The sequence below is a fragment of the Cataglyphis hispanica genome, chromosome 18, assembly GCF_021464435.1.
Source record: "Cataglyphis hispanica isolate Lineage 1 chromosome 18, ULB_Chis1_1.0, whole genome shotgun sequence".
NCBI lineage: Eukaryota > Metazoa > Arthropoda > Insecta > Hymenoptera > Formicidae > Cataglyphis > Cataglyphis hispanica.
The window spans coordinates 2,334,479-2,360,675 of record NC_065971.1 but is presented as its reverse complement, the minus strand read 5'-3'; the positions used below and the strand labels follow the sequence as shown (position 1 = coordinate 2,360,675).

The 26,197-nt window shown below is 33.7% G+C and overlaps 6 protein-coding genes across 7 annotated transcripts; 2 read left to right on the top strand and 4 right to left on the bottom strand.

The window, feature by feature from the left end:
• Positions 1-1,685: 1,685 nt before the first annotated feature.
• LOC126856349 (E3 ubiquitin-protein ligase ZNRF1) lies at positions 1,686-6,671 on the bottom strand. Its single transcript, XM_050604777.1, has 5 exons — positions 6,370-6,671; positions 5,778-6,291; positions 4,575-4,670; positions 4,209-4,314; positions 1,686-3,902 (listed from the first exon to the last, which is right to left on the bottom strand). The coding sequence occupies exons 2-5, from the start codon at positions 6,172-6,174 to the stop codon at positions 3,845-3,847; spliced, it is 657 nt and encodes a 218-aa protein (XP_050460734.1). The 5' UTR covers positions 6,175-6,291; positions 6,370-6,671; the 3' UTR covers positions 1,686-3,844.
• Positions 6,672-7,903: 1,232 nt separating this feature from the next.
• Positions 7,904-11,875, bottom strand: LOC126856342 (xylosyltransferase oxt). Its single transcript, XM_050604768.1, has 7 exons — positions 11,485-11,875; positions 10,900-11,378; positions 10,670-10,812; positions 10,432-10,598; positions 9,735-10,116; positions 8,608-9,569; positions 7,904-8,514 (listed from the first exon to the last, which is right to left on the bottom strand). Exons 1-7 carry the CDS (start codon positions 11,650-11,652, stop codon positions 8,056-8,058), a joined length of 2,760 nt encoding a protein of 919 aa, XP_050460725.1. The 5' UTR covers positions 11,653-11,875; the 3' UTR covers positions 7,904-8,055.
• Positions 11,876-11,956: 81 nt separating this feature from the next.
• LOC126856345 (protein ecdysoneless) lies at positions 11,957-14,536 on the top strand. The gene is made up of 5 exons (XM_050604770.1): positions 11,957-12,451; positions 12,537-13,030; positions 13,115-13,622; positions 13,789-13,987; positions 14,098-14,536. Exons 1-5 carry the CDS (start codon positions 12,178-12,180, stop codon positions 14,522-14,524), a joined length of 1,902 nt encoding a protein of 633 aa, XP_050460727.1. The 5' UTR covers positions 11,957-12,177; the 3' UTR covers positions 14,525-14,536.
• A 638-nt stretch (positions 14,537-15,174) lies between these two features.
• Positions 15,175-18,271, bottom strand: LOC126856346 (tether containing UBX domain for GLUT4). 2 transcript variants are annotated; one of them, XM_050604771.1, is made up of 8 exons: positions 18,142-18,271; positions 17,264-17,483; positions 17,094-17,149; positions 16,774-17,023; positions 16,172-16,624; positions 15,741-16,098; positions 15,479-15,644; positions 15,175-15,418 (listed from the first exon to the last, which is right to left on the bottom strand). In XM_050604771.1, the coding sequence occupies exons 2-8, from the start codon at positions 17,348-17,350 to the stop codon at positions 15,226-15,228; spliced, it is 1,563 nt and encodes a 520-aa protein (XP_050460728.1). In that variant the 5' UTR covers positions 17,351-17,483; positions 18,142-18,271; the 3' UTR covers positions 15,175-15,225. The 2 variants fall into 2 exon arrangements, with proteins under 2 accessions (XP_050460728.1, XP_050460730.1); XM_050604773.1 differs by lacking the exons at positions 15,175-15,418; positions 18,142-18,271 and having other exon boundaries at positions 15,485-15,667; positions 17,264-17,457.
• Positions 18,229-20,711, top strand: LOC126856347 (N-alpha-acetyltransferase 60). Its single transcript, XM_050604774.1, has 2 exons — positions 18,229-18,565; positions 19,038-20,711. Exons 1-2 carry the CDS (start codon positions 18,229-18,231, stop codon positions 19,613-19,615), a joined length of 915 nt encoding a protein of 304 aa, XP_050460731.1. The 3' UTR covers positions 19,616-20,711.
• A 530-nt stretch (positions 20,712-21,241) lies between these two features.
• On the bottom strand, positions 21,242-25,314 carry LOC126856344 (cap-specific mRNA (nucleoside-2'-O-)-methyltransferase 1-like). Its single transcript, XM_050604769.1, has 4 exons — positions 25,252-25,314; positions 25,049-25,181; positions 22,773-24,942; positions 21,242-22,427 (listed from the first exon to the last, which is right to left on the bottom strand). The coding sequence occupies exons 2-4, from the start codon at positions 25,056-25,058 to the stop codon at positions 21,944-21,946; spliced, it is 2,664 nt and encodes an 887-aa protein (XP_050460726.1). The 5' UTR covers positions 25,059-25,181; positions 25,252-25,314; the 3' UTR covers positions 21,242-21,943.
• Positions 25,315-26,197: the final 883 nt, after the last annotated feature.

Here is a 26,197-nt window from a genome sequence, read left to right as displayed (position 1 = left end):
TTCGGATATGATAACAGAACGTTGTGCAGCTATCTAAAATTGGAGAAGCTCTGCAAATATTCGCATAACTTAAAAAAGAATTTTTTTTAAGCTGTAAATTTTTATTTAGGTACTTAATAATATTATATTGATATTGTAAAAAAAAGATTTTATCAAATCGTTACGCTGCAAAAAATCTAGAAAATGTATTCATTTTTTGATGATTCAAAAATGGTATGGCCCCTTAAATAATTTTGGATTTTTGTTAATAAATAAATATGTATATATTTATCCCATTAAAATTATTCGATAAAAAGTTTTTTAATTTTTAGTACAACTATAAATTAATTATTATTTTAAATTTTATAGAGATCGATTCTTTCCTTTCTACCATATATCGCATATCAGTTTAATGTTGATATAATGATTGATTTGAAGAAGTAGTAGAAGCTAAGTTCTAAGTTAAAATTGTGCTATTCATAAATTATGTTAGCCTTAGATGCACTTACAGTGGATATAGTCCTTTCATATACTGTTGAATCACTTATGTAAAGACAGGTCAAAAGAAAGTCAGATTGAGTTTTCTATGACAGTCGATAAGGAAAGGCTATTAGATAAAAAATATTTCTACACAATGATTCATCTAAATATATGAGATATGTATATCTTATATATATTTACATAACGAGTAAAATGTAGCAAGAAAATTTTTAGTTAAATTAAAATAAGTATTTAAATAAAATTCTCAGATTATTATAATAGTAAAACTTAAAATTAAGGGGTTTTCGTGTTTATGTTCGAGTTATATGCGCGAATAAAGGATCAAATTTTATTCTTTTATAAATTATAAGAAAATTTTACTCTAAACATAATATATATTTTTAATTAAATTCAATACGAAAAATGTAAAAAAAAAATTGATCCAATTTCGAAGATAAGAAAAAAATCGACGTTAGCTTCGCCAAAACTTAATTGTACGGAGCACATGTCGTCTCGTGTATATTACAATTTTCCAAAATATTTACCCGTAATTTATCGCGATAGGCACGATTCATCGTGCTGCTGCTCGCACATAAAAAAGCAGCTTCTAAAATTATATTGTGTAAATTCGCGCGCGCGCGAACATAGCTTATAAACTATATATTTAAGTCAATATAGTGTTTATACATGTTACAAATGTTTCAATACAACCTGTGTATTCACAATTACAATCTTGCGAGTTTAGACTTCCTCCCCGTCTTTCGTGATTTCTTTATTCTACGGAACTAGAAGTTACGCATTTTTGGGCTCGCGATTTATTTCGTAATAATATTATCAGATCGTTATTGTTATAGAGCCCTCTGGGATAGAGGAATTCCGTACCGTACATCTTAAAGAATATAACTATATGATATTGAATTGGCTTCAAGATGTCCCAAAAATCTTTTTTTTTTAGATTCTTCGATTTTGTTATAAAAAAAAAAATGTCCGCATATATGTACATAATTGATAAGTAATAAAAAGTTAAAAATTTCTCTAGCAATTTGAAAAAAAAAATATGAAATCTGTAATGAAATTTATAAATAATTTTAAATGGCATTTACTTTTAGTACAATTTTATATAATTTATATGTATATCAAACATTTAAAATTTTTACTAAAATAAGCTGGTGGGTGTGGAACATTTTACGTATCTCAAGTAATCAAAAAATAAAATCTCGCATGAATTTGTTATTATTTTGTCAGTTTTTTTTTCTTTTTTTTTTTAAAGACCGACAGATGAGTTATTATTTTGACTTTCTTCGTTTCAGCTGCACTTCTTGCATTTGGTTTGTTCCCGCTTACCTTATTCTTTCAAACCTCAAAATATATACCTTTTTTATTTTTTAATACAGAAAAAAAGTACAAGGTACAATAATAATTATAAGACGAACAGACTCATTTCAACACAATACGGAATATCACCACAGGAACGAGAGAGAGGCGAACACGTGTAAAACTACATGTACATACATACAATGCATGGTTCCATCCTTTTCCTGTGAACCTGTCGTGCGTGCTATAAGATACGCGATCTATTTGCGTTTCTTCTCGTCTCACTGCGCGTTACCCTCGATTTTCTTTCTCGCATTCTGTCTTTGTATATAATCGGCATATATAACAAACCTTACATATCGTAAAATCGATAAATGACAATCCACGCCTCGATCAGTATAACGAAATGCAAAGAAAATTTCCTTGCAACATGTTATCGCTATTTTATTGATGTTCTCATAATTTTATTCCGAGTTCTTTACATGTTTTTTTTCTTCCTCTTTCTTTATTTCTTTATCGGACCTATCGTTTCTACAATCACTTACCTCTCGTAGTTTAAAAAAGGTACATAAATATGTATGTTCATATACATATATATATACATGCATACATATATATACAAAAGATTTTAGGCATCTCTCGTCTTTCTCTTGAATATAAATACAACATTTTTCAATATTAATATATCTTAAGAGCCGATATATGTATATAAATAAATATTCTTTTTAAACGTCATTTGCAGTTCAACTTCCTTGATTTCAAAACATATCCATTTTTAATCTTGTTAAAAACGGTTAAAAAATTTCTAACATGTTTAAATAATTGCAATCGAGAGAAAAGACACGAAAGTATATATATATATATGTATACATGTTTGTATGTACATATACAGATACATACATACATGCACACTCGCACTCATACTTTTATATGCATTCAATTTTATTAACGTAATTTATGTTTAGCTCTTTTTGTTCACTGCACTGTTCCCATTTTTTTCTTATGTCTTTTCACACATTGCTTTATTAATTTTCATTTTAACCTCACGTAATACAAGTCCGAGCCGAACCACATATACGGTTTGTATATTACCGGAACAATGATAAACTTTGATTGTTCGTATTACAAAAACTACTCCTGCTGGGTTATGTCAATCCTTATTCATATACAAAAGAGATTAATTATATAGTAGGTAATCCTCAGTGTAATCGACAATAGACTGTACATCTCAATAACACACGGAGCTTGTCAATTCTCTCTAATAACAACAAAAGAGATTATCACATTAGTATGAATCTCAGTAAGGAAGGTTAAATCAGAACCTTTATTGTTACTACAGCATCAACAGCATTAACGTCATCTCCGGCGCTCGAAACTCTTATACATTCTGGCTCTCCCTTTTATGAAAGTATCAAAAATATCCTTTCTAACACTCATCCCCCCCAACAGACAACGAAAATTACGATACATCGTCTCGATACTAAAATCAATAAAAGTATAACTAACTTATCTAAGGTAGAGCTTACCTGCTCCTATGCAGGTCTCCTTGACTAAGATTCGTTCTGTCCCCTTTTTCCAAAAAAAAAGAAAAAAAACGTAAAAAGATTAAGAAAAGAAAAAATCATGATCAATAATAACAAAGATCGTCCTGCTTAAGCGCTAAATCGAGTTCAAGATGTAAAACTAAGTAAAATTTATAAATATGGTACAATTGATAGTAAGCGATAGAGCAATAATAGATTAATTATAGATACGTATAGGTAATAGCATTGTGTGTGTATCGTTGAATCCTATGGCGATTTTTTTGTTATTTAAGTTCCCCGCTTAATAGTAAAGTTGAGGATTGAATTAAACATTTGTGTTTTTTATGTGTTCGATTTGATGAGCGAGTCTCGTTCAGTCGAACAATTCACCGCACGCATCAATCACCATTGCGGACTAGCAGCCACCTTGACTAGCTTCTTTTTTTTTAAATTTCTGCCATTTCTTGCCATTTCAATCCCATTGAGGTAAATGTCCTCTGGGCCAGCATCTTGTTCCACTGTGCTCCGCTAAGTTCAACAGGTACGAATCAATCTCCAGGATGTTCGGGGCAGCTACGATTTACTTGAAACCACTTATCAATGCAACTAAAAGAAAGACACATCTTTGTAACACAAACTTTGTATTATACATATATCCTATCATATATAAATAACAATGTGATATATTATTTAATTAATTATGCAAATAATTAATTTTTTATTTTAATTTAATTTTATATCTTTAATATTTAAAAACTAATAACATTTTTGTAATTTAGTAATATTATATATTTTTCTTATTACAATTTTTGAAGCAATCACAAATAAATAAATAAATCTTTATTACTGATAAAATTTTTGTCAGCAAGAAATGAGAAAAAAATAATAGATAAATTTCATCATGATACATACTTTTTGTGATATATACAGAGACAGGGCAAGCGAGCTATAAGATCACCAGATTGTAACTCCTCAAGGCAAATGACACATTCACCCTTACCATCTGTTAGCACATCCTCTGTCATACAAACAAGTAACAAGATAATTCATTACTTTCCAAACAATTATTAATAAAATATATATTAAATAGATTAGATTAAGTATGCTACATTAAGTATGTTAAATATAACAATAAATATTAAATATATTAAATATGTATGAAATAAAAACTTTGCTTTCAAAATAATGATTTGCTGATTGATAAACAGTAAACATGTAAAGAATAGAATTTATTGCCTTTACCAAGTAATTACATTTTTATCACATTTGGTAGCATACCATTGTAACTGAGCCTTGGCTTGGTCAGGCACATGACCAGGTGACATTCTATATCATCCGGTAGGATAAACTTGGAGCATACAGGACACTTTAGACCTTGAACACAGGCGAAGAATCTCAGAAAAAAACGGAGAGAAGTGTCAACGATGACGAACGAGAGAGAGAGAGATAAAAAGAGAGAAAGAGAGGAGGGGGAAGATAGGGAAGAGGTACAAGGTTGTGGCGAAAATGTAAAACAATGTGTTTAGAAATGAAAAAGCATGTAATACCGTAAAAGACCCTTCTCACTCGATTCACCGGGACTACGGCCTCAGCTTCGTGCTCGTTCAAACACGAGCTCACTATAATTCCCATAATAGACCCAACATAACCTCAGCCGTGACCCGCTATCCCGCGCGGCGATCCTCTCCCGAGACGCATCTTTTCTTTCTCTCTCTCTTCGCGCCGACGACCTTTTCGACGACCTTTTCCACCGTCTTTTCTCGTCTACAATTTTTCCGATATTTATCGTTCAGGCCAGCGGTTCACCCAGGTCGCTTTTGCGCGGCCCCAAGCCCGGTCATCGATTGTGGTACGCGGTTACCGGGCCAACCACCCCGGCAACCACGCGTCAAAACAAACGCCGCCCCCTCCTCCCCCCTCCACCTCCTGTCCCACCCGCGAATCATCGTCCGCGCAACCAACTCCGTCCCCGCAAAATTTCCTCGGCGACATAACCTCTTGCCCCTTCACGCGGCGCCAGCTCGCAATTAGGTTATAGACGGATTGACGTTTCCCGATTGCACCGAATGACTTTTGAAATGTGCCGTACGCAATCGTGACTCGTCGTCTTATCTAAACAATCCTGCCGTTACGAATCGATACACGCGTAGACAGAAATGCGACGATTAGCCGAAAGTTGAAAGGCGAATATTTCTATTTCAGCAATATCATTCGCTCTGTCTCTCTCTTCAAGAGCAGAATGCTCAGAAGAATGCTCGCGACGATTTATGCGATGACAAAAAGGATAGAATAATGATATGTATGTTAATTCTCTCAGCACGCATCTCGCAACGTAGGATAAATTTACATATACTCTGTGTAAAATGTATACGCAATAAAGAAATTTTGAGCAATTATAACCTGAAAGCAGATAGCTTCTGAGGCTCGTAGGTAAACAGATGAGGGTACAAATGAAGTGTTTAGATAAGTCCATGATCTTACCGTTAAGGGACCAAATGTGCGAAGGCAAGCTATGAGCGGCGTAAACGCGACCACTCTCCTCATCCGTGTCGTCGGAATCCGGGATCAATTGCGGCAGGCCAAGGGGTCCAACTCCAACCCCTGCGACTCCAACCCCGACCGAGGTAGAGAGACCGGCCTGCTCGGTGGAGGAGAGATCGGGAACGGAGCTCAAAGAGCGTGCACGCTGTCTACTGTCCCCGGACACACGTGTGTTCTGCGACTGATTAGCCTGCTGATGCTGATGCTGCAGCATGCCCACACCGCCAGGCAGGGAACGGAGCATGGAGAAACCCTGCATTGTGGTCTCATTGGTCCCAGTGGAGGACTGACCGTTGCCACCAGCGGATTGTGCCACGGTGCTTGCCTTGGCTCCCATTCCAGCTGAGATTTCAAACTGTCACCACGTGTCCCCACGCAATTCTTCTCCCTGTCTTTTTTTTTTTTTTTCTTTGTCCCTCTCTGTCTGTTTCTCTATCTATATCTATCTACCTATCTACTCGGCAAATAATTCAATTCGATCACTTGCTCAGTTTACAAGAAAAAAAAAATAAAAAGTGTGAGATCCGAGTACCTCAGGTCCTGGCAGTGGTACGCGCGCACACACATACACTGGCACAGTCCTCGCGCCTTCGTGTTTGGCTCCCGTCTCCACTGTTCTTTCCGTTTCGGCGTCGACGGCGACAGACGACTGGAGGACGTGGCTCGATGCTACCGGCGGCCGTGATGCTTACAACACTTTGGGATTTAATTTAGGCCGGAATTTAGCAGACGTGCGCCACGACAAGCAAGTCATTTCGTCGTCCGCGAGCATACCAGCGGCTCGTCACACAAAACATCCCCCGACATCTTACGATAAACTTCCTAGATGTCAACGCGATCGCGCAGATATTCCACTTCATGGTTTTGTGCATGGATTAAAAACTAATCAGATCGACTTGCGAGGCGACTTCGGACGAGATTCGGCGTGCATTTATTTGATTGGCTACGCCATGTTGTTTAAATTCAGATGTTTGGAATCATTTATTTACAGAGTGATTCTAAATAAGTGCAAAAAATTTTAGATGATTCTTTATCGAAAATTAAGGGAAGTTTTTTAATATATATATATATATATATATATATATATATATATATATATATATATATAAATATATATTCCTATATTCCTCCCTGAAGTGTTTTATACTTCTTCAAAAGAGGAGGTAAAAATTAGATTTTTATATTTTTTTTCTCAAATTTTAGAAAAGTTTAAAAAATGAAATTTGGTAGACATTTTCCACTAATAAAAAGAAGATTTATTAATATTTTTTTAATTTTCTTGTATCGTTATGAGAGGATGAAATTACCAATCCTTATTCAATTTTTTATTAGAACATTTCAATAGATCAAAATATAATCATCTAAAACTATACAAAAAGCTTGATTCCTTTAGAAACTTTTTTATTTTTTTCGTAAAATCGATAGTTTTCAAGAAAAAAAGTAAAATTTATTATCATGCATAGCGTGGTGCTAAATGACATAGATTTCGAGTTATAAGAAGTTGAATTCCCAGACAGTACACAATAATTATAAAATATGTACAAAATATTTATAATAATTATTTGAATATTTTATAAATATTTATCAAAATATTTTATAAATATATTTTTGTAACCTTAGATTTAACAAATCATAAAGATTTATCATAAAAATATTTATCGAGAAATAAAATATTGAAAAATATTTACAAAATATTGCTATAAATATATTTATGTTTTACTTATCATAAATATCATATGAAATATTTAATCTATATTTTAATATATCAAATAAAGTTTTTATGATCTCTTCCTCTTAATGTACACAATATATGTGTACATTAAGATTTAATAAATTAATATTTAATAAATCTTAATAACTCTTTAATAAATATTGAATAAATCCTAAGAGTTATGGAATGAAAAGAATGATACCCATCTTTTATCAATATAATTCCTTTAATGTGTGAAAATATTAGACGGAGTTATTAATTATATATACCAAAGAAGTTATGTACATATATATATATATATATATATATATATATATATATATATGTACACATATTTTATATATATGTATATATATATACATATACATATACATTTTTTCTTATAAATATGAACTATATGTACATAGTTTAGTCGATATAAAAATATCTAAAGACGTTTTGTAATCTTTATACACACATACAAGTTTCAAAACGGCGAAAATGGCACGTAGTTGATAGAATAATTACTTAATAGTTTTGACATAGATTACGAATATCAGCCTTTAAATCAGGGCTCAGAGAGCTCCAATGCGTATCGACACACTTTTGTAGTTTCAATTCGGTCCCAATCTCGTTGGCATCACATATTTCATCGATTTTGTAATGCTCATATACCAGTTTATCTAACCAATCAGTGAGATCTTCATCGATTTTATTTTGACTATACGTATTAATCTGCTCATTTGCCATCGCAGATTTCATTATTTTGGACCAACTTTTGTTCATTTCCTCTGTAATGTGATAAATAGTGCTTGGGCCGTCTATTATTTCCTTGAGTCTTTCCGAATCTATCTTTTTGGCCCTCCAATAAGACAATGGAATTACCAAAAATTTCAATTTTATTATTAATTGAGAATCAACAATTAACAACAATCGCCAGGTACCAATGGCTAATTGTTCATTCAGCTGTGGTTTAAGATGTCCTACCTAGAGATGTAATAAAGTTACACACAAGATTATACTATAAGATTAAAGTAGAAAAAATATCAAGTTTCAATTGTAAAATAATGTTATAATTACCAAAGTCATCTCCTCAAGCAAAATATGATTCACATCGGCAAGGCGGCCATATGGATCAATCCACAAAACTGATATATTTTGTGGTACTGTAATACTTGCATCAAATTCGTAAGCTAACACCGGATTCGAATATGGTCCTATGCTGCCCATCAAATTTCTAAACTTTTGTTCTTTTTGATCATAATCCGTACCAACGGAGAGACTCCGTATCTTTCCCGACCATAATCCTGACCCTAATCTACTAGGAAAATTATATCGCACAGAAATTAAAGCTTCCACGCGTCTCACTCGATTATTACGTATCGCAGATATGTCGAAAGATTCATCCTTACATTCTGCAAGGATTAATACACCAATGAATCGATTTTCGCGAAAATACGCGGTATTTTCTAATAAGCGAACGTTTTTATGATCCATCTTCAATTTACGATAAGTTAGTCTTGCTAAAGAATATGAAAGCGTTAGTAACGCATCATCCGGTAGCGGACTCAGATCTGCGTGATGATACAGACTTTGCCAGTACATGTCGAAACCTCTGACCGTTTTATTCATTTTATCGGGATATAACCATTCTTCCACGCGGTCGATAATTCTGTGATCGATGACAGGTTCGAATTTACGGGCAAAGAATATATTACGATTCTCCGTGTTTTGTAATCGATTAAAATCTTCGAGTTTAAAATCATTTGGACTGCATCCACACCAATCCACTACGGCCTTATATTGGCACTTGCAACCCAACTTCCTTTTCCAATTAGTCATATGCAGATTATTGTCTATATAAGTATTGCAAAATCGCGAGTTTCTCAAGACAATATGTAAAAATGATTCAGCTGGCAACAGGGTATACTTGAACAGTTTTAACAGATCGTTTACCAACAGATCGGGATTCGGATTTGCGACGTACTCGACAAAGTCCCGACTTAAAGCGAACCAATCGCTACCACCGTCAATTTGAATACCTATAAAAATAGCTAAATTAATGTATATATGATATACATTTTTATAAATAAAAAAATTCTTTACTATGTGTATAAAAAACTGAAAAACTGCTTATATATATATATATATATATATATATATATATATATATATATATATGTATGTATATATATAAAATCACATACCATCTGGCAATTTTCGATCGCCGACTCGCCACATGCGGGCCTCACATTCGACGAAAGTTTTATCCAAACCTTGTTTCGATATAAAACGTTGAACTTCCCTTCCATGTGACTTTGCAAAGTTCATATTCTTATTCCAACTAAGAAATTCCGTCAATTGACTATTGTTTTTCAAGGGAAAATCAGATTCCGAAAGATTTACAAGAAAATCCCAATGCTGCTGATGTGCCAGCATCTGTTGCGCCGATTTCAAAAATGTCGTCAAAAGACTTGCGCCGCCCCAAATACTCGCGTGTCGCAAACCCTCTCCTTTTGCCACTTTGATATTATTCAATTTACATGATCTTTCCAGTTCTAACATTTCTCGATATAAATAATCTTGCCTCTAAAAATACATGAAATATTATTATAATTTATTTATCAGATTCAATATCAATTGTATGTTAATGTATTACACCCAATATATAACAATGAAACAATCTATAAAAATCATTAAAGCTCTAGGAATTTAAGAATGAAATTAAAATAAAAAATAAATATATAAAATTATAATTAAAAAATTTATAATAAATAATAATTCATCGAATTCATCAAATAAATGGAAACAATATAATATATATATATATATATATATATATATATATAAAACTCAATTTTTTATATATCTAAATATGTAAATAGAATTTGTTGCACTACTTACCGCATCAACATGAATATAGAATAAGTGCGAGGGATGATACAAGACATTAATAAGCCGTTTCACTTGCCTACTCGCCCTGCCATTCACTGTCAGCAGATAGGCTATTCGCACAGGTTGTTCAGATTCACGACTTAAACTTGAGTTTCTTGTCTCTTGAGGTTTAAATCCTGCCAAGTTAGAAAAAGATTTCATTTATTTGTGTATAGATATTTATGTATATTTCTGTGCATTTACATACTTCGAATTCCAGTCCAATATACATTAATAGTTAAATAGCCACCGCATGTCTGTTTTGGATTGCCGGAACATTTCATATTACAGCTAGAATCTGGTAACCGTTTTGTCTGCAATGGTTCTTCCATTCCACAAAAACATTCAATTCTAAAATTATACAATTTTATATGATGTATTTTAAAAAGTTTACATAGTGTATCAATATATATGCTGTAAATTTTCAGAGACACTAACGAGTATTCTGTACCAGCATATGGAAATCCCGATTGAAGACACATATAAGCGCAATGCTCCGGGGTATTGTTCCCTTTAAAAATGTGATAATAACCAGAAAGCACTCTCAATGTCTTATCATCTTTGTAGCAGCCCAAGTTCTTTGGCATGCCTATAAAACCTGGAGAGTGAGGACATAAAGATTGTACTCTTTCCGGGTACAATACACCTTGCTGGCTAAGGCACGTCACATTGACAATGCGTTGTTTGCATGCTTGATTCTGAGCACGCGTTATGGCACTCACTGCTTCTCTGGTCATAACTTCGCACATAGGTATAAAATTTAACGATTTACGATCTAATTTAATTCGGGCAGTGCGATTTCTTAAGTGAGATTGCAGTGTTTGTTTGTTCAAATTTATCTGCTTGTCAGGTGGAAGTTTTAGTTGACGTAAACCTTTTGGCAAGCCTTCATCTTCCTCAGGTTGAGAAGAGCCACCCTACAATTTAATCAAAAAATATCAAGTAGTGATATAAATCAATAAATTTTTCATTATTATTGCATATACAGATTTCCTTTCAAGACAAAGGTTAGGTAAGAATTACCTCCCCAGATGACAGCCGGTTGGATTTATTCCTATCATTGTCCAGACCAAAAAATGTGTGTAGGTAAATCTGGACACACAATACGGTTATACCAAAGACGAAGAGTAGCCGATACTTTCGCAAACAGCTCGATGATCGGCCGCCCGGGTGGTTTTTGATAATCGCCATGTTCCGCAAATTTCACTCGCAATTACCGTATCAATTACAATGTACGATCCAAGAAGTCGAGTCCATTGAAGCTAACGATCTCATCACGACGATAGCTTCATTTACATCAATCCACATCCCGTCCTTCTCAGCGAAAAACCGCATGCGTCTCTTCACTTATGCGTTTCATATCGCATTCCATCGCACGCATTTTGCAAATTCGCAAGCACGATGTGACAGCATCCCCTGAAAGTGAAGGTTAGATTACGGAAGGTTAGACTAGGTTCGCGCGTCATGTCATGGGCGTCATGGCGCGTGCTTGAGCTGCATCAATTCGATGGTCGCGTAGGTTATGGTCGCGTATCTTGAATAATGCAGTAAACAACTTTAGTCACGCGTTTTTATCACCTATGCGGTCATCCACAAGGAACGCCCATGGGAACCGAGCGCTGTGAGGTGATCTATTCCGAGTTGACTTGGGTGAACGAAGTGACATAGAAGAACGCGCGTTTTTGGCGGATAAACTGACGTTTATTCGAGAATCAAATGCCACGCCAAAAAATGGCAAATATCGCGGTCACGCACAAGGCCAAAGAGGAGGATACTCTCGAGTGTTTCCTTTATCCAAAATTCTGTTACGCATCTGACCCAGACGCGATAACGGAGGCGAAATTGAGTGAAGAAATCGCTAAGTATAATGAAGAGATTGCTCCGTTCATCGTCGATTATATCTGGCATGGTGATAGCTTAAATTTCCGTCCTAGAACCAAGCAGGCGATGTTACTGAATAGAATTCTCGAAGGATCAGCAGTGGAGGAAGGTAAATATTTCATCACTGTCATTTTTTTTCTTTCTTTTTTAGAAAAATCACTAATCAATTATAATAATTGATCATTTCTCATTAGATTACCATACCTTGCCTCATATATATGCGAATCTGCGTTTCGACGAGGATATAGGCGACGAATGGTTTACAGTATTCCTAATATTTAGGCTTACCAAAGTTTTCAATGGATTGATCGCCAGAGTAGTAGACTCAGATGGAGAATTTCTTCTAATAGAAGCTGCTAATGTGCTGCCGCTGTGGGCCAGCCCTGAGACGTGTCAGGATCGTGTGTTCATTCATAACGGCGATATTCATGTTATCAGAGAGAGGGGAACGTCGTTTCCTAATTTATTAAATAATATAAATGGCAAACCACATATCTCCAAGATGTCTGAAAAGGTGCAGCTTGTGTTGCAAAAGCGAATCGGCATTTATCCCGATGAAATTCAGAAGAGGAAACATAAGGCTAGGGCATTCTTGCCAGAAAAAGCAGCCTCCATACTTCGCCTAGAACCAAGACTCATAGCTCCAGTGATTAGAACTATTTGTCATTCGGATCCACTTGAACGCAGGGTATATACATATAATAAATTATTTGATATAATCGACTTTATATATTACATATATATTTATAAATATTTCTATCTTATATTCTAGGTTTGTCGCGCCATGAGATATTTCCCACCTGAACAACGAACTATGGTCAATGTCAGAATGACCAAGTGTTTGTACGCGATGGTGACACACTGTCGTTATACCGGTGATCCAAGAACAGGTTGGAACATACCACCTGCAACTTGCTCAAAATACAATGCTCATGTCCTCGGAGTTAAGATAGCATGCGGTTTAGAAATGCTAGTAGCTCGGGCCAATGAGGAACGTAGAAAACGTACCAAGGAACAGTTGAACGTTCCTGATGATGCAGAAAAATTAAAGCTGAATGAACCAGCTTTCAATGCTTACCTAGCACGTTTAGAAGCGAACGGTTATTTTAGAGATCTGTTGGAAGGTAGCCAGGAACGTGAGAAACTGTTGTCTACAGCAAAAGAGTATTTCTTGAAGCATGCAACTTTATTTGATAATATCTCAGATTTGTACGAAAGTGATGCTCAAAAAGTTTTAGAAGCATGGGAGAATATTCAAACAAATGACATTGAAATGCATGGTAATTTGTTATTTATTACTTTAAATTTATATTTTAAATTGCGATCTTTCTTATAAAGTAGCATAGTAATTTCTCGATTACGTTAAATTGTATATTTGTTACTACGTTTAAATTTTATTTTATATTTATATTTTATTTTATATTTATATTTTATTTTTATACATAGCTCAAGATGAAACTATGCTGAGTCCCGCGGATAGTGATAGTTGGCTAAATGTGGATCCAGAGCAATTAGATATATACTTGAACAAACAGTGGGGCAATTTTAAGGATAAAAAATTGGATCAAGAATCTTTAAGTCTCCGAGAGAAGGTGCAATCATTCCTCAATCAAACCAGCGACATTGATGGCGTGCATTTCTTAGGGTATAACATCTATGTATCTTAGGAATAGATATAATTTTGAAGAACAAACCAATGTATCTGATTTACTTGTAATTTAGTCGAAAATAAACAATTGTGGATTTTAATTCTAGAGAACAATCGATGGACAATGACATGCAAGATGCGGAGGATGGTGGTCGAATAGACTTTGACGCGGACGTATTTGATAGTACATTGAGAGGCATTCTCGATTTAGTTGTTCCGGGAGGAGAGGGAGAGTTCGAAGGCAGCTCAGAGGGATCGCTAGGTGGTGATGACGAGGACAAAGGCGGTGATATGGATAAATATATGCGATTGTTGGACTCGCAACTGCAATCGCAGATGGTAAAAGACGAGAATACGGTAGCGAATGATGACGATAACAGCGCGGATCCCGTAGAGGCAAATTTGCGAGAAAGTATGGAAGCCGAGGCCGGTGGTTCCGGTCCGACCGGGAACATAATCGGTGGTCCTGTTCGAAGGCTCATGCACTTGCAGTTGCAATCGCCCACGACGGTACCACCCGACTTACAAAGTTAATGGCACCTCGACGAGTAGACGATTAATATAGTCGATTCACATTAACGATTGCAAACATTATTGCAATTTTTCGCTTCATTCTGCAAAATACATAAGCATTCACCATTTCAAGGAAGAAAAAAAAAGAAAAGAGATATTTCATGGACTAAAGTCTTGTTACGCTATATCTAAAAACTATTATATTTATTACTAAAATATATATACTTAATGTTATATCGATCAAAGCACCTTTATCACAGTTAATACCATTGCTACATATTTCACAATTGTACTTTTCATCACTCGAATCTTTTAACACCATTTTTCATACAAATTATATATATGTACACAAATATATAAAATGTTATTACTGCGGCCATAGAATTAGATTGTAAGAACTTTACTATTTGTATATGTAGCGTTTTGTTTTCACTTTTATAACTAATTTTATTAAAGATTGAACTCTCTTATGTGTACAGCTTTGTACAACATTTCAATTGGAATAATGAGATACACGTTTGTTGTGTACAGATTTGTATATTTTAGACTGCTGCAAGGAGGAAACATGTATGTGCACACATACATGCCCACTGCACAAACAACAATAATTTCCATAAAAGTCTCGTATAGAATATTATTTATGTTACAATATGAGGAACCATCTCTCTCTCTCTCTCTCTCTCTCTCTCTCTCTCTCTCGGTGCTATTAGCAAAATAATTAATTATTTGAAATCTGCCGGAAATTTGAGCCATTTTGGTGTCTTCTTTTGATTCCGAGCTGATGATGATGACGGTGATGATGACGATTGACCACTACCACTTGGTCCCGGAGTAACACGATTGCTTCTGTTCTCGACAACTGTGCCTCTATTTTCTTCAGTCGCTGGATCTTGTTCTTTTCGCGTCATGGTAGTTCTATATAGATAAATATAAAATTTAACGACAATCAATATCGATAGAATCAATATAATTTACCTAGATCTAATGGCTTCGATACCAGCAGCTCTAGGATCTGTCAATTTGGCTTTTACACTCGAACTGAGTGACGATTGCCCAGAATAATAAACGATAGCAGAGGGAACAAGATTTTCATCTATTAATCGCGCATCTGAATTTAGAATATGCTTTGGTGGGCTAGTATCTGCAAAAAATAATAAAATTTTACTACAATAAAATTATTATACGCTTATCCCATTCATATAGAATAAATATGATAATTGCATGTTTTATTACTCACAGATAACGAATTCGCAATTCGGATCGTCCAAATAATTCTTGATAAAGTTCTTAACAGTTTCAATAGTCTCTAACGGTCCGAACAAGCCCTGAAGGACAAATTGATCGGGGAACTGTACGCGAATTACAGTACGTCGATACTTGTTCAATCGATCTAGAGTGCGCTTATCTTGTTCAAGTTGACGCTGCGCCTCTGTCAGAAGCGGAGCGTCCTCGAGTTGTTCCTTGCGACGTTTAGCATCTCGTAAAAGAGTCCTCGCGTCGTGCAGATCGAGTTCGAAAAAATTATCCGGTAATTCATCTCTCGGCAATGCCTGAGTTCCGGCTTGATTGAACACTAGAGCATTTCTTTCTCCTAACTGTAACATAAAATTATTAATAAGTAAACATGTTACTTGAATGAGATTGCACGTTTGCACAATTACACCTTACAAACTTCACTTCGTACACATCTTCCTGGACTTCTGTGTGCGCCTCTGTATTGTACTGATCTCTTTTAGTTTCATGATCTTTATGACTGGATGCAGTGGCCTGACTTTCTTCTATTGTATATACATTCCTTTCTTGTTCTTTATCATTCAATACATCTACTTTCTTATCTTTTTTGTCTTTCATCTCAGATTTTTTATTTTTCATATTTGATACATTTATTGATTTACCATCATTCGATGTTTTACTACAGTGCGGTGCAGATGATGGCACTCTCTGGGAACAATCTTTATTGCTTGATGAATTATCCACTGACTTTGGAAGTAAAGGGGTAGATACATGTGCTTGAGTTTTTAATTGTTCAGGATCACGATATATCAATCGTAATATTGCTTTTCCACTATTGAGGCCTAATGACTTCAATGTTGTCTTTTCTAATGCTTCTCTCCCATATACCTATGTAAAAAAAAACTTTGATTAGATACATTTTTATTTCTCTGTTTATATACTCATGGTATATTTAATAGTAGATTATTAAACATCAGTATTTTTTTTATATGGTCATACATGCGCGCGCGCGCGCGTGTATGTATATGAAAACATACTTCTCGATGCATGTAGATCAATACAGCCCTTTCAAGGTCAGAATCAGGATATATTTCTACCAATGCTTGAGCTAATGTTGTTTTAGGAGGAAATTCGCGCATTATTCTCTCTCCATTCTCTGACTGAATACCAATCGTAACATTCGACACGGTACGCGTCTTTGTGCAGGCTACCATTTCCAACTGGGCATTATTTGGCAAACCAGTAAATCGAAATATCGTATTGGGATCTAGTATCTGACGATTGTGTCTGTAATAGAGAGATATATGTGGAAATTATGCCACATTGCAAAAATTCAAGTGCAAACTATTATATTCACTTTATGTCATAGTCATCAGAGTTGAAACCCTGCTTTTGGCATACTTCCTCCAGAACCTGCAAAGAAAACCTTCGTATAAAGATTTTTTCGAGACGATTCTATCATTATTTAGCGAATGCAAATATCCATTCATAAATAGTATGTAATATCGACTCGATGAATTTATATACCTGCAAGATCGTCGTGTTCATCGTAACCTTCACATTCTGCCGGCGACCATTCGGCGCAAGGACGGTGACAGCTTTGTTTGCCGCCATGGTGATTATTAAAACTTTAAAACGATTCTATATATAAACGGCCATATCAACAGCTGATTCAAAGCAACGTCACTTGCATAGATGTTCACACGTTCTTCCGGGGATTAAAGTCCCACGAATTGTGTTCGAAAATCTACTCGGAGTGAAACAGCATTCGATTGACCAATCAGGGCAAAAGAAGTAACGATGATTAATCAAACATCATTCTATTTTGACAAGTAAATTTTCGAACGCCATCATGAAAATCGATTAATCCGTGAAAAATAACATTGTGATGATCACAGACTTCTATATAATATAACAATTTGTAATATAATATAACAAATTATAAAATTAAATATTATATAATTTAATAATATTATTAAATTATTCTTAATATATATATATATATATATATATATATATATATATATATATATATATATGTAACAATTCTTTTATTTATTATAACAATTATTTATTAATTATATGCAAATATTTATTATTACATTATTTATTTAGCATAATTAAATATATATTTATTTAATAATAATATTTTATTTATAACAATTATGGTTCACATGCAGCGATGGTTGGACGCAAAATCATTTACAGTGCACGCGACAAAAAACAGCGGATGCGCGAGGTTCAGTCGCAGTAAGCAGCGGCAACGTCAAGTGTGGGTCGCGTGAATCGCGACAACAATAACAATGAACTAGAGCGATACGTGAAAACAAAATGTCTACGACGTGCCGCTGCTGCGTGTTTATGATCGGCGGCGGTCGCTGTCAATGCACGACGACGTGACGTACCTCCTGATTCAATTACCGCGTTGACTCGCAACTGATATATACAAATGATAAGCCGTGAGATGAGAACAGGCCAGCCGTGGTCGTGCGATGGTCGTGTCCTTTAACCGATATCTACCGGTAATCCTGCCGGAGATCGAGGACAGTGAGTCCGGTCGTGTTGCCGTGAAGGCAAACGGAGTCGAGCCACTCGACGGCAAGCAACGTGCTTCCTACGTCACGAATGAAACTGTCGCAAGAGATTGTTCGACCACCATCTGTAGCGGTTGCCCGACAACGACGACTACGTCAACGACAGCAGCAGCTTCCGTGACGACGCCGGCGGTCACAGTGCCGCTATGTGTCCTGGGTGAGGTGCAGCTGCGCTTCCTCTGTCCCGATGATCTGGAAGAGGTGCGCTCGCTCTGTCAAGATTGGTTTCCCATAGGTGAGTTCAAACATACACACTTGGTACCAAGCGATCTTGTCTTATGTATAAATACAACACAGGATTGAAAAAATATTTTTTTATAATAGCTTATTTATTTAAATTTTCTTTCTTTCTTTTATGAAATCTCCAACTAATTAAAAAATAGAAATGTAAATATTTGGGAGAGAAGAGAAACAGAAAAATGAAGAAATGATTCTATATTTCATAAGAATAGATAGTTATAAAAAAAGAATTTTAAATTGAAATGATGACTAATGTTTTAAATATATATGGTTTTATTAAATTTTAGAATTGTCCAGTTAATAAAAAAATATGAAATGCTTTTTGCTGAAAAGATATTAAATGATATTTTTTTCAGATGGCAAATAATATTTATATATATTACAGGAAATTTGCAATAATAAGCATAATATAAATATTATTTTAAATACTATATAATACAACTAATTTTTAATTTCTATCTGTCCAGATTATCCTTATTCATGGTACGAAGACATTACAAGCTCATCAAGGTTCTATGCACTTGCAGCGGTATATGGCGGAGTAATAATAGGGCTAATCGTTGCAGAGATAAAGCCTTATGCTAGGTTAAATAAAGAAGACCGCGGTATCTTGTGTTCCAGTTTAGGAAAAAATTGTCTAGTAGGTTATATACTTAGCTTAGGGGTACGACGCGCATATAGGAGAAATGGAATAGCTTCGTTGCTGTTGGAACAACTGTTGGCCCATGTCACTGCTCCTGAACGTTCCTCTGTAAAGGCAGTCTTCCTACATGTGCTCTCCAGCAATGCTCCTGCTATATTGTTTTATCAGAGGTGTCACTTTCGGTTGCACAGTTTTCTTCCATATTACTATTCGATACGGGGAAAGTGTAAGGATGGTTTTACATACGTTCTCTATGTTAACGGCGGACACGCACCATGGGGCATCTGGGATTGGGTGCGCCACTTGGCCGGCGCGATGACCAACTTTGTACCATGCAGGGTACCGCGTTGGATCTGGCAGCGTCTTCTATGGGCGACTACCATTCTTTCTTATCACAGATGATACATTTTGTGATTTATCATGTTCCATACATATGTGTTGTGTATATGCTTATTTTTCTTTTTTGGATTCTAAAACTATACGCGCATTGAAGTGCCATATGTCGATTCACTTTTTTATAAAGGATTTAGTTAGCTACAGAGTTCTATTTGATTTTATTATTGAATAGATTCGTGCTGATGTAAACTTAGAAATAAATATTAACCATGATCAACTTATAATGCCAACGAATATTTAAATTCATCTAAAATTTGAGAAAAGCAAAGACTATAAAGTATCTTAGCACAACTTTTGTTACCAAGGATAACTAGTTGTTAAAAACTATTACTATTACTAATAGTATTGTAATAGTTCAAAATATGTAACTGCCAAAAATAATTAAGTTGAAATAATTTGCATGTTACTATCTTCCACAGTACTTTTAAAAGTACAGAGTAGAATCGTTTTTATTTTGAACTTAAAGAAGAAGAGCTTTGAGATAATTATATTTAATGTGATACAAGACTAAAAAAAGACAGTTTATTGCTGGCGTTTATAAAAATTTATACATTACATCGAAAAAACAAATGTATACACAGAATGGAATAAGCCATTATGTTTTTGAATTATGAAAATATATTAAACAAATTATTTTCTTTAAAATATGCCTTACACATAGAGGAAATTATCTGTCTCTTAAATAATTTAAAGGTGAGCTTCATTCTTTTATAATAATAAATTATATATCTTTAGACAAACTTTTTATAAACGTATGTAATAAATTAGCTGTATATAATATTACTGCTATATTAGATACATTATACAAAGGCAAAATAATAATCACAAATAATACTTTAGTGATAAAAACGTGATAACATTAGTCTCATTTCAAACTGTGTATACAAGCACATATTTATAAGAAAATGTGTAGTTATTTATATTTGTTTTTACAAACTCGAGATATATATAAAAACTTTTTTTTACATATATTATTTTGAAATGTGGTCACAATTTTACTATAAATTCTAGAATAAATTTAAAAAGTGAGTGTGAAAATGATGTGTGAATGTATGTGCAGAGTGATATTTATACACATAATGTAAATATAAATATATATATATATATATATATATATATATATATATATATATATATATATATATAAAGATATTAAAAAATAGTTGTATATAATGTATTGAGGTTGTTTATAATAAATTAACATGTTATAATTTATGTATAATTACATCTTTTTAAGTAATTATATTATATTATTATATGATTAAAAACTATTTTAATGTGAATTTTAACTTACAAAATACAGAGGAGTTATTTCTCCGTTAATTAAAATTAATTCCTAAAAAATATGAAAAAAAAATATATTTACACACACATAGAAAAAATAACATTATAAATAACACATTGAAACTTAATAAAAATATTTATATAATTACCGTATATAATATAATTGTCAAAATTATACGAAAAATTTCTATTTCTTGTAAAAAATTGTATGAAGATATGATGCATCACATTTTTCCGTCCCACTTATCAGACTGCGGACTGACAGACATTTTAAAAGTATGTCTGGTGTGGTTAAAAATGTGTTATATACGCATCGAAATGCACGTCGATTCATCCACATGTGCGTAATTATTAATTTTTGTTTATTTTGTTTATTTTTTTTTTTTTTTATTGTGTTTTGTTAACTATATTTTTACAATGATCATGTACAGATTATAACAGTTATTACAACTTGACCATAATTATTTGTTAATGTATTAATATAGAATATTTACCTATGTTTTTAATTGTTTCAACATCAAAAAATACATATAACTAATCTATGATATATAGAATTGTATGAGACACAATGTCTTAAATTATTCATATATGAAAAAAATTATAGTTTTCCAATTTTTGTTAAATATTTTCTAAATTTTTTTTTATTTTAATTTCCCATAATTTTCGTGATTAACCTAGAAAAATCAAAACTAAAAAAAATTAATTACATACATATAAATTTGTAATATATATGTACAATATAATACACGATTCACATACTTATGTGATTCTTCATCATGTAAACTAAAGTATATCATTATGCATAGAAGGTGCAGTCTTTTAAATTTCTTATATCTTTCTAAAGAGAGAGATTATAATTTGTTAAGTTATTAAATATTTTCTAATACATTTTCTTATTTTAAATTAAAAAAAATTTTGAGATATTAATTATTAAATGAAACTATAACAAATTCTCTATAATCAAAAGTAATATGTTTTAAGAAAAATTCAATTTAAAAAAATTTTTGATATAATTATTTATGATATGTATAATAATATAATACACATGATTCAGACATTTTGTGATGAATTTATCATTGCAACTAAAGTGTCCATATTCAATGCTAGGCTATCACCAGGCCAATGCCAGATAATACGTTTCTCGAATGTCTCTTTAAAATCGGCTTCGGCTTCGGACGGTCTATTAGGTAGATTGTTTCGGATTTCATATTCTGCTCTTTTGGTAAGCGGATTGTAGACATAAAATTCGTATGTTTTTTTGCTAATATGACGAGACCAAGGTTGAGCGACGCTTTTTAAGAAAAGTACGCTGTTGTATGCAGAATATATGGGTTCCTCATCATTTTCGCCGTCACGTTCCAAGAGACTCTTTTGCGACTCGAACGCAATGGGCATTTTTACACGACGTTGCGCGACACGCAAGTTCTTCCCTATATCGGGATTTAGCATGAACCTCTCCTTTGCGCGCACACATACGTAGTCATTTGGAATTGGTTTCCATAACGCATCACAAAATAGCTTAGTTAATTTATATCTGCAACAGATATTGCATAAAAATATTAATTATAATTAATGACAATTTATTTATAATAGAATTACTCTTTATAACTACATTCTATAAAACTTTTGTATTTATCTTTTTAATTCAAATCGATATCATTATTAAATTACTATAAATATCTACTCCAATTTAATTTATAAAGACTATAAATTTTGCAATATTGATCTGTATATAAAAATGTTACAGAAAAACACGTCTTAATTTGATTTATATTTAATTTTTAAACAAAATGTTAAATTAATAGCTTAGAACATGTTACTGACAGTTCAGAATTTTATATTATGTTTGTAAAACATAATAATGTAACACATTTCTTACCTATCATCTAGATATCGTTTGTTAACATCTTCTCCACCAAGCATGTAAGCATCCAAAATATGCAATGCACGTGTCTTGGAGAAATATTTTCCTGTCCATTTTGTTTCATATACTAATTCAGCATATACAAGAGTATCAGGTGGTAATTCTATTTTTACATCGCCAATCGATTCCCATTTGCCTCCTTTCATGTAACGAAACACTTTTCTCCTTCCCAAACCCAAATAAAACGTTGCTGCTTTATCTTCTTCGACATAAGGACCAGAACCACAGGGCATGCAATACCAATTGTATGGTTGATTCAAAATACTTTTTACATTATCGCTCTTCAATTTCTGTGCTTCAAAACCAAAGAAACATTCAGAGCCCTTTAAAATTTCCCATATTTTATCTTGAGGTCTAACAATTTGCGGCCTCACGCGAGTTTTATCAGGTATATTCCAATAATTCAGGCATTCCTTTCGCATATCCGCTTGTTTTGGCTCAGTCAGCATCGGATCCTCGCAAAAAGCCGCGATCTTTAAGAGGCCTATTATTTGTTTCTTTCCTAGAGCGTCATTAGAGCTTCTCAAATATGATATAAATGCCTTGTCTGCTTCTAACACATCGAGCGGTACTAATTGAATTATATCATTCTTATCATCTTTTGTTAAAAGTGAATGATTAACATGAGAAAGATGATGAACTATCGCTTGTGTATCGATTTTTTTTGTTTTACATATTAAATAACGTTCCGAATTAGCTGGCCTAGAAGTATTGGGCTTGAAGATACAAATATTTTCAAAACATCTATACATTAGATAAACAAGTCCAACGCTGAAAGGTGTGAACAAATCAAACAATTTTGTCACAAAGTGTCCACCTGGTCTCACTATCATTAATGCCACCAAACACTGACACAGATATAATTGCTTAGATAAAATCTCTTGTATGTTTTCTTGACCTTCCACAGAGAATCCTCCATCTGACATCATAAAATGCACACCTGTGCCATATGTATGTTTCATTATTAAAGATCTAAATTCTTCTTGATTTTGTGGATCAAATACATCTCCATTGCCTTTAGAACCATAAAAAGGATGAAAGGTTTCACATGGACCAGCAAAGAACTCGTCCAATGTGAAGTCATTTTCGTTTTTCAAAGTGAATCCAAATCCTTTGGCATACCATTTCTTTCTTGACAGAATATACTCGCTGAAACCACCCGGACCGGCACATACATCGGCGAAGTACAATAATTCATCGGAACGTAAACCTTTTGGTTTGGTAAACATGAAATTACATGCTCTGTCGATATTTGCCATTTTGACAGCTGCACGATTCAAATAATTAGCAGTGCGAATTGTTTCATAAGGATTTGAACGAGTTCTCGCTTTGCGCATCTCAACCTTATCTAATTTGTCAAATACAGTTTTTGACCTGATAATTTGTTCCAAAATTTCTGGATTACAATACGTGATTTCATCTTCTATGGTAAGTTTTTTCGGTCCCTTTTTTATCCAATCAATCATGTTCTCAGCTAGGAGCGTCTGAGAATGTACATTTGGTAACCATTCAATATCTTCTATAGCTTTTATTTCTTCTTCTTCAGGATTCCATTTGAGACTTGCTTCTTTCAGACCTGGTACATAATGTCCAAATCCTCTTCGGCCTCGTTGCGTAATTGCTTCTACTGGTTCTACACGACCTTGGTCATCTTTTCCAAGACCTTTTCCTGGTTTGTATCCCATTTTTTTCATCATATTTTGAGCTTTTGATGTATGAGATAGATTATTTTTGCTTTCATAGATAAGCATATTGTTTGCTAACTCAGTCTTTTGAGTATGTTTTTCGTTCTCTATACTATTAATGGCATCTCCACTGTTCAGTTTTTTGCGTCTATTTCTATGTTTGCTCATGCTTTCATCGTGTTTGCTGACATTCATTTTGTATTTATAGTTTGACAAGTTATCGTATTGTTGATCGTTATTATCATCAGAGGAAGAGGAAGAAGAGTGTCTAGATCTTTTTTCACGATTTAAATAATTATCATCGTTATCAAAAGCAGACATTATGTTGCCTATCTCAGAGTAATGGGGATCACTAGGATCATCTGGAGAATAATTACTAAATGGATCTGTTGTTCTTGATTTCATATCCTCATTACTTAAGACACTATCTTCGTCCGAGCCTAGAAAAATGGCAATAAATTAAATTAGTTATAGATTTTGGAAATTTAGCTCTAAATGTATATAAAAAAAAAAAAAAATGTAAAGAAACAAAAGGAAACTACTTACTGCTATCCATATTTTCTGTTGATGTCAATTTTGCAAACGTAAATAAATTTTCTAACCTGTATCAATCGATAGTTCATCAATTAGCATTGACATAAGTTAGAGGTATATTAAACTTATTGAGCTATACACCATCCTGGAATGATTATTAAAAGATAATTAATATAAAAATAATATATCCGTTTCTTCTAAAACACTGTACGTACATACGAAATGCAGCTAGCGTTTAAAAAGATGATGGGATATAGCATAAATACTAACACAAGTTGTATTAAATTAAGCAAGATTAAGGGTGGTTCAAAAATCTTACTTGCGAGAGTAGTATTGAATTGACCAATCAGAATAAAGAAATTTTTGCTCCTTTTAAGTCTGATTGGTCAATTAAACGTTACTTTACTTCACGTAAGATTTTCGAACCCGCTTTAATGAGATATCAAAAATTTTTTTGATTATTAATTTTGACATTAATTTTTTTTCTTTCTACTTTTAAAATTTGCAAAAAATAGGTGGTTATTAGCTTGTTGCGTTACTGCAATGAGAGGCCAAAAAGCATTTTCAGTTTCAACCCGTATTTCAGCCATAAAGCGATACGCTAGAGAAACAAGGATAGCACACGATTATCGCTCCTTGTCTGATGTTATCTCATTCCAACAATCGCATCCGTGTGCTCAATACGTCAATTATGTGCATTCATGGATGTTACATACGCAATGAAAGAGAGACAAAGACGGCGGAATCATCTCTCTTTGTCTAGCGATCAGTGTACTACCACTATCGACAATATCGAAAAGTGGATGTAGCACAGATATGAACCAAAATTGAAAAATGGATGTAGCACGGAAGTGAACCAACTGGCTGTTTTATCCTGTCTGAAAATGAATTTGGCCTTGTAGTTTCAAGCCTCCGTAAAATGGACGTAGAGGCGCTACTGTACGGGACCGAAAGTTATCATACGAAAAACGTCGGGATAGCCGCTCTCAGGCTTCTCTCTGATAATAGCTTCCTTGAGCGCAGTGATGAAAACTCGTGGAAAATATCTCGGACATGCGCAGTAGTGCAAACGTCAGAAGACCTCAATAGCTTATAGTGTATATTGAAATAAGAGTACTGTTATACCTTTTACACGAAAAAAATAGATAATGTTGAATGAAA

Bases quoted from the DNA above. Each gene is read 5' to 3' on its own strand.
- LOC126856349 (XM_050604777.1), bottom strand. From the start codon at position 6,174: ATGGGAGCCAAGGCAAGCACCGTGGCACAATCCGCTGGTGGCAACGGT. The intron at 4,671-5,777 runs GTAAGATCATGG...CCTGTGTTCAAG, and splicing joins GCACATTTGGTCCCTTAACG to GTCTAAAGTGTCCTGTATGC. The intron at 4,315-4,574 runs GTATGCTACCAA...TTTGTATGACAG, and splicing joins GCCAAGGCTCAGTTACAATG to AGGATGTGCTAACAGATGGT.
- LOC126856342 (XM_050604768.1), bottom strand. From the start codon at position 11,652: ATGGCGATTATCAAAAACCACCCGGGCGGCCGATCATCGAGCTGTTTG. The intron at 10,599-10,669 runs GTATGTAAATGC...CTAACTTGGCAG, and splicing joins ATATTGGACTGGAATTCGAA to GATTTAAACCTCAAGAGACA. The intron at 10,117-10,431 runs GTAAGTAGTGCA...ATGTATTTTTAG, and splicing joins TCTATATTCATGTTGATGCG to AGGCAAGATTATTTATATCG.
- LOC126856345 (XM_050604770.1), top strand. From the start codon at position 12,178: ATGCCACGCCAAAAAATGGCAAATATCGCGGTCACGCACAAGGCCAAA. The intron at 12,452-12,536 runs GTAAATATTTCA...ATTTCTCATTAG, and splicing joins AGGATCAGCAGTGGAGGAAG to ATTACCATACCTTGCCTCAT. The intron at 13,031-13,114 runs GTATATACATAT...CTTATATTCTAG, and splicing joins CGGATCCACTTGAACGCAGG to GTTTGTCGCGCCATGAGATA.
- LOC126856346 (XM_050604771.1), bottom strand. From the start codon at position 17,350: ATGGCGGCAAACAAAGCTGTCACCGTCCTTGCGCCGAATGGTCGCCGG. The intron at 17,024-17,093 runs GTGAATATAATA...TCTCTATTACAG, and splicing joins TCTGATGACTATGACATAAA to ACACAATCGTCAGATACTAG. The intron at 15,419-15,478 runs GTAAATTATATT...TTATCTATATAG, and splicing joins ATCGAAGCCATTAGATCTAG to AACTACCATGACGCGAAAAG.
- LOC126856347 (XM_050604774.1), top strand. From the start codon at position 18,229: ATGGTCGTGTCCTTTAACCGATATCTACCGGTAATCCTGCCGGAGATC. The intron at 18,566-19,037 runs GTGAGTTCAAAC...CTATCTGTCCAG, and splicing joins TCAAGATTGGTTTCCCATAG to ATTATCCTTATTCATGGTAC.
- LOC126856344 (XM_050604769.1), bottom strand. The intron at 22,428-22,772 runs GTAAGAAATGTG...TATCTGTTGCAG, and splicing joins AAACGATATCTAGATGATAG to ATATAAATTAACTAAGCTAT.